This window comes from Atta colombica, unplaced genomic scaffold (assembly GCF_001594045.1).
Source record: "Atta colombica isolate Treedump-2 unplaced genomic scaffold, Acol1.0 scaffold200, whole genome shotgun sequence".
In the NCBI taxonomy this organism is placed as follows: domain Eukaryota; kingdom Metazoa; phylum Arthropoda; class Insecta; order Hymenoptera; family Formicidae; genus Atta; species Atta colombica.
This window is the reverse complement of record NW_017259295.1, coordinates 422,547-427,600: the sequence shown is the minus strand read 5'-3', so window position 1 is coordinate 427,600 and position 5,054 is coordinate 422,547. Positions and strand designations below refer to the sequence as shown.

The following is a 5,054-nucleotide window of genomic DNA, read 5'->3' as shown; positions in this document are numbered from 1 at the left end:
TATATATATATATATATATACGTGTATTTATCTTATACACATGTAAAATCAATTTGTGTGGCTACTAGTGTATGTATGCGTAGGAATAAAATCGGTCGTCATGGTTACCGCTTGCAAATGTAAATGTGGCCATACACTTGTCAAATGTACCGTAAAGTCCGACTTAAGTGCTTTAAGTTACAACACTGGGACATTCACCTGATACTTCAACGCATGTTTTAACGCTGCGTAAAGAATAGAGATGGATTGGGCTAACGATCTTGAGATCACTTCGAAAAAGGTAAAGTCTTTAAAAATTTTCCCAAGTCCCTAGAGCAGGCCTGTCGAATTTGAGTTCCGCAGCCAAAATGCAAAACTATCGACGTAAAAAAATTCAATGTAAGAAGGAATTATAAAGTGTTGATAAGTGTTACTTAGATGCCTATCAACACTTAACTCCCCGAAATCTCATCTACATTGAATTTTTCGATGGCTTTGCATTTTGGCTCCGGAGCTCAAATTGGACAGGTCTACTATAGAATCAATTATATAAAGATATGTATGATATATAATTTTAAGAAATTCTAAATGTGTATTGATCAATTTGTAGCTCCTACCTCGTCTAGGTAGACGTGCAGGTCAGAATAATTTGTTGGAAGATAATAAATCCGATGATGATCCTCTGGAGAGTCCTATTTCCTTATCGTCCGGAAAGTCTATATCTATGCAAAGACCAATAGTTCCACCTCGATCGAGAAAAACCGGCTGGGGCGATGAATTGAAAAGTGGCAAGTAAGTAAATTGTAAATTAATTACAAAGTTGACAAGAGCAATAAAAATTTTCAACTCTTTTTTGTCATTTATGTGTAACGACACTGTTGGTAACAGCAGCAGATTTTTATTATCTATTTTTTCCATCTATTTTCATCGACTTTTAATGTTGAGAAGATTAAAAAGTTTATTTCATAAATAATTAAGTACACGTAAATGAAAAAAAAATAAATAAATAAAAGACATTCAAAAATTCGTATTGCATACATATCTTAAGTTCGTGTTAGACTTATATTGATTTACAATCTGCAATAAGCGAGTCTACCAATTTTATTTAATGTAAACAATAATTCTCTGTAGTGGAGTTTATATTATATCCAGAAGAAGACATGTAATACAAAAAATAACAAATATATAAATGAATTAAAACAAATTTGTTAATGTTTAAGTACAACCAGTTAAATAATTCTTTTTTCATTGCACAGATCAAAGGCGACATCAAACATCATTGAACAGTGAGTACAATATATAAAAGTGAAGAATCAAGTATCTAGCTATTGATAAACCTATTTCTTAGGGAACGTTTTCGAGTGATTGAAAAAGAGGAGCAAGAAGATGGTGAGCTGATTTGGGACAAACTATATAAGAGCTTAGATATTGTTCAATTATTTAATTAGTAATTTTAGCTCATTTAGATCAATTCTTTTATTAATGTAATTTATCAATATTCACAAAAATAGACATAAAAAATTGATATACTTCTTTATTACTCATTACTTCTTCTATTATTGATCTCTGTATTTGTAGATATTCCAGTTATACCAGATTTGGATGAAATTCAAGAAGATAACATCTCATCTGACATTGCAAGTGCTCCCACGTAAGTAATCTTTATTTTTATTATTTATTATTATTGAAGATTTTTATGATAAAAATTATATTAAAATTCTTGCATAAAATGCACACAAAGTAATTTACAGTTACAATCTAGATGAAAAATAATAATTAATTTATTCTCTTTATAATAGAGAGAAAGATAATTAAAAATTATAAGTATCTTTGTTTTATGAAAGTTATTTTGTTCTTTTAATTATAATATTACATAATTATATGAATAATTTACTATTATTATTTCAATAAAGAAAAAATTTCTTTTTTTATATATTGCGAGTTGAATTAAATTGTGATGTAATTTTTAGAGTCAATGCAAATAGAGTGACTGCGTATGAGGAATTGGACACTGATTTGGTAAAAAATGCTGCATATACATCGTTGGACGGCGTCAGCCTTTCTCTTCTTGCAGACAAATTATACAATGAGAATTTAGTGAAGGAACCGGATGAAGTTTGGAATTGGAATCTCCTCTTCACGCAAATTTCTTCAGAGATTAATAGCGAGACGCAGAAAAAGATCAAAGCTTGACGAAGCATTTTGCATTTTGAAATAAAAATAAAACTTTTCGTACATATAAATATAACAATAACATTCTCGATTATATCATTCATTGGCGATTGTTTTAAATCGATTCCTAGAATTTATTATAAGAATTAATTATAAGAAACAATCCTAAAAACTAATGTAATTGTCACAGTTTAATTTCGCAAATCGAAGTTTATAAAGATGTGTAACATTTTTTTCTTTTGTATGAAAGTAAAAATAGTTGTGTCACTTATTTACTATTAATGTCAATTCAAATTAAATGTATTCTTTTTATTGATAATGATCCCATTGAGGTCGAAATGTTCGTTTGTTTAACATTAAAGAACTTACTTGACTCGTAGCTTTTCTTCTTGAATTAATCAATTTAAAGATTTCATGAGACAACAGGCCTGTTTCTTTTTTTTTTAGCTAAATTGCAGAACTTTTGCATCAGTTTTTCTTTGGAAGAAAGACAAAGAAAGATGAACTGGTGCAAAAGTTCAGCTAAAGGCTAATAATAAGATCAAGTTGAAGGAAAGGCAGACAAAATTCCAAGTTATAAAAGGATTGGAAACAAAGGACAAAAAATGGCGAACCGCCATCAGCAGTGCCTGCATATGGAAGCGACAAATTACCTCGTCTGACCTATTCGATTGCCCCCCAATTTGGAAATCGCGGTACTTCGAGGAGTGACGTGAAGACTCAGACCGTGCAGGCGTGCAAATCCGTGATCGTAAGACGAGCCACGAAGATGCATGCGCAATCGGGAGTCTGACACTCAAGCTACTTGAAGCTTACGACAACGTGACAACACCCACTGAGCAGATCTGCCATAGCTCTAACGTTAGCGATCAATGTTCAGTTGTGCCATCACTAGCACACGCTTCCGTAAGTTGTCTTTTTCCAGTCGCTATATATACGAATCTATTAGTTTTGGAGCGCATGCGAGAAATCGACGACTTTTTATCTCCGACGTTCCAAGTGAATCTGCTGCGATCAAACATCGCCTCGAGCATCTCCACGAAATATTTCATTAAACATAAAATGTCTTGACATATCGTTAATAAAAATTTTACGATTATTATCTAAAAATTGAATGCAACGAAAATAAATCCTACAGACAATGGCCATCTAGTGGCAAATTTTGTACTTTTGTTGTATAAAAAAAAATATACACGCAGCACTCACAACGCAGGCGCTATCAGCGATGACAGCGATAAGTATACTAGTTTGTTGACGAATAACTTGACCTTTGAAAGCATGGAAGAAATTGATGGACGTTTAAAAATAATCACGAGACGATCAGTGAGAATTAAATAAAAGATTTGGTTAAAGTTAGTTCGATTTGTTGCGATCAGGGTAAATTTCCAATTGATCACTGCATTCATTTTGTTATTTTTTTTTTACATTGTGATCAAAACACATTCGTCAAACTCGTCGACGGCTAAACGACGATTGATCGTGAAAGCTATCGATTTTTCAGAAAAGTTTTAGAAGTCACATTTGTGCCGATGATGTTTGTCAACATAAAAGGCCAGCTTAACCTGTTTTAACCTTACCAACCTTAGTTGGTCCTGATCAATGAGTTATTATGACAATGTTTTGTATTACAACACACAATTGATTAATCAATTCTTTGATTAATTAATTAACGTTTTCTCGATTTCCGTCGCCACTATGATACAAATGATACAATATGTTGCCAGTTCTTAGTACATCGGAATTTAGAAATAAATGTTACACAATACAAGATTGCGTTGCAACTATCTAGTGAGTACATTCTAAAACTTTTGGAATTTTACTTTGAAGAATGAAATTTTTTTCATTTTATTCTTAAAAATTGAAATTTTTTTTTTAAGACTTTTAATGCTCTTTCAAAACAATTTTCATTCTTTAAATTGAGATTCCACCACAAGGAATTTAGAGATTTAGAGATTTTTTTACCATGTATTAATCTTAAACACAATCTCTGTTTTGATAATTAAGGATTTTATTTGACTTATTTATTATTATTATTTGAGCTGTTTAATTTATTCACGCAATATTTCCATTAAAAGTATTTACTAATCTTTTTATAGATTCAATACAATATATATTGAAAAGGCCAGCGACATGTTTCGAGATACTCAAAAAATCGTCGTGGAAGACGGGAGTGCTCCGTCGGCATCGTACGTAATAAACATTCGAATGGAAGATATGTTGGAGAAATTGAAGTTGTTGAATTACGATGAGGAATTTGTGCAAGAACTAAAAATAAAGCCGATCAATAGGTGAGATATTATAATGTTGATGCAGTATGTTCTGTTTAATATCTGATAAGATAATCGTAAACATTGGAAAAACAGGCATCACTTTGTAATTCCAACAAATCCTGGTGAACAATTTTACACGTTTACTTGTCTGGCTGCATGGCTGATTAGAAAAGCAGGAAAAAACTTTGAAATACCACAAGAATCAGATGATCCTAATTCCACAATAGCTCTGATCTTAGATTATCTCAGAGAAATCGATATACCCGTAGAATTCCCACCCAATAAACTCAAGCAGGGCAGTGGAGAACATGCTGTTTATGTTTTGGATAATTTGGCTGATAATGCTTTAAAGGTCGCACAATTCAAATGGAAAAGGTACAGCAATTGGTAGCTTTCATTGTAAGTTTCATTAAGTTAAATAAATTATTAAACTGCGACTAACATCAGGATAAATATTCCACCCGATGAACCTACTCCGGAACCAGATATCGAGGATGACGATGCAGAATTAATCTTGGAGAAAGTGGAGGAGGAAATGATGGCAGAGTATGACGACGATGATCAAGATATCTTACATATAGATGATATTACAAAAATTTACGGACAAAATATTGTAGGTGAAATTTTATTCTT

General features: G+C 31.8%; 2 protein-coding genes across 3 annotated transcripts in view; both read left to right on the top strand.

Moving 5' to 3' along the window:
* Positions 1 to 105: 105 nt before the first annotated feature.
* LOC108687166 (intraflagellar transport protein 43 homolog B) lies at positions 106 to 2,530 on the top strand. The gene is made up of 6 exons (XM_018192787.1): positions 106 to 280; positions 590 to 771; positions 1,236 to 1,265; positions 1,328 to 1,368; positions 1,558 to 1,630; positions 1,950 to 2,530. Exons 1-6 carry the CDS (start codon positions 242 to 244, stop codon positions 2,170 to 2,172), a joined length of 588 nt encoding a protein of 195 aa, XP_018048276.1. The 5' UTR covers positions 106 to 241; the 3' UTR covers positions 2,173 to 2,530.
* Positions 2,531 to 3,400: 870 nt separating this feature from the next.
* Positions 3,401 to 5,054, top strand: part of LOC108687140 (intraflagellar transport protein 57 homolog) — a 3,270-nt gene continuing 1,616 nt past the window's right edge. The window contains exons 1-5 of one of the 2 annotated variants that reach the window (XM_018192762.1): positions 3,515 to 3,528; positions 3,876 to 3,939; positions 4,248 to 4,439; positions 4,515 to 4,796; positions 4,869 to 5,034. In XM_018192762.1, coding sequence (XP_018048251.1) covers positions 4,282 to 4,439; positions 4,515 to 4,796; positions 4,869 to 5,034 — 606 coding nt within the window. In that variant the 5' untranslated portion in view covers positions 3,515 to 3,528; positions 3,876 to 3,939; positions 4,248 to 4,281. Of the gene's footprint in view, positions 3,940 to 4,247; positions 4,440 to 4,514; positions 4,797 to 4,868; positions 5,035 to 5,054 lie in introns of both variants that reach the window. The other variant, XM_018192761.1, reaches the window with a different exon arrangement.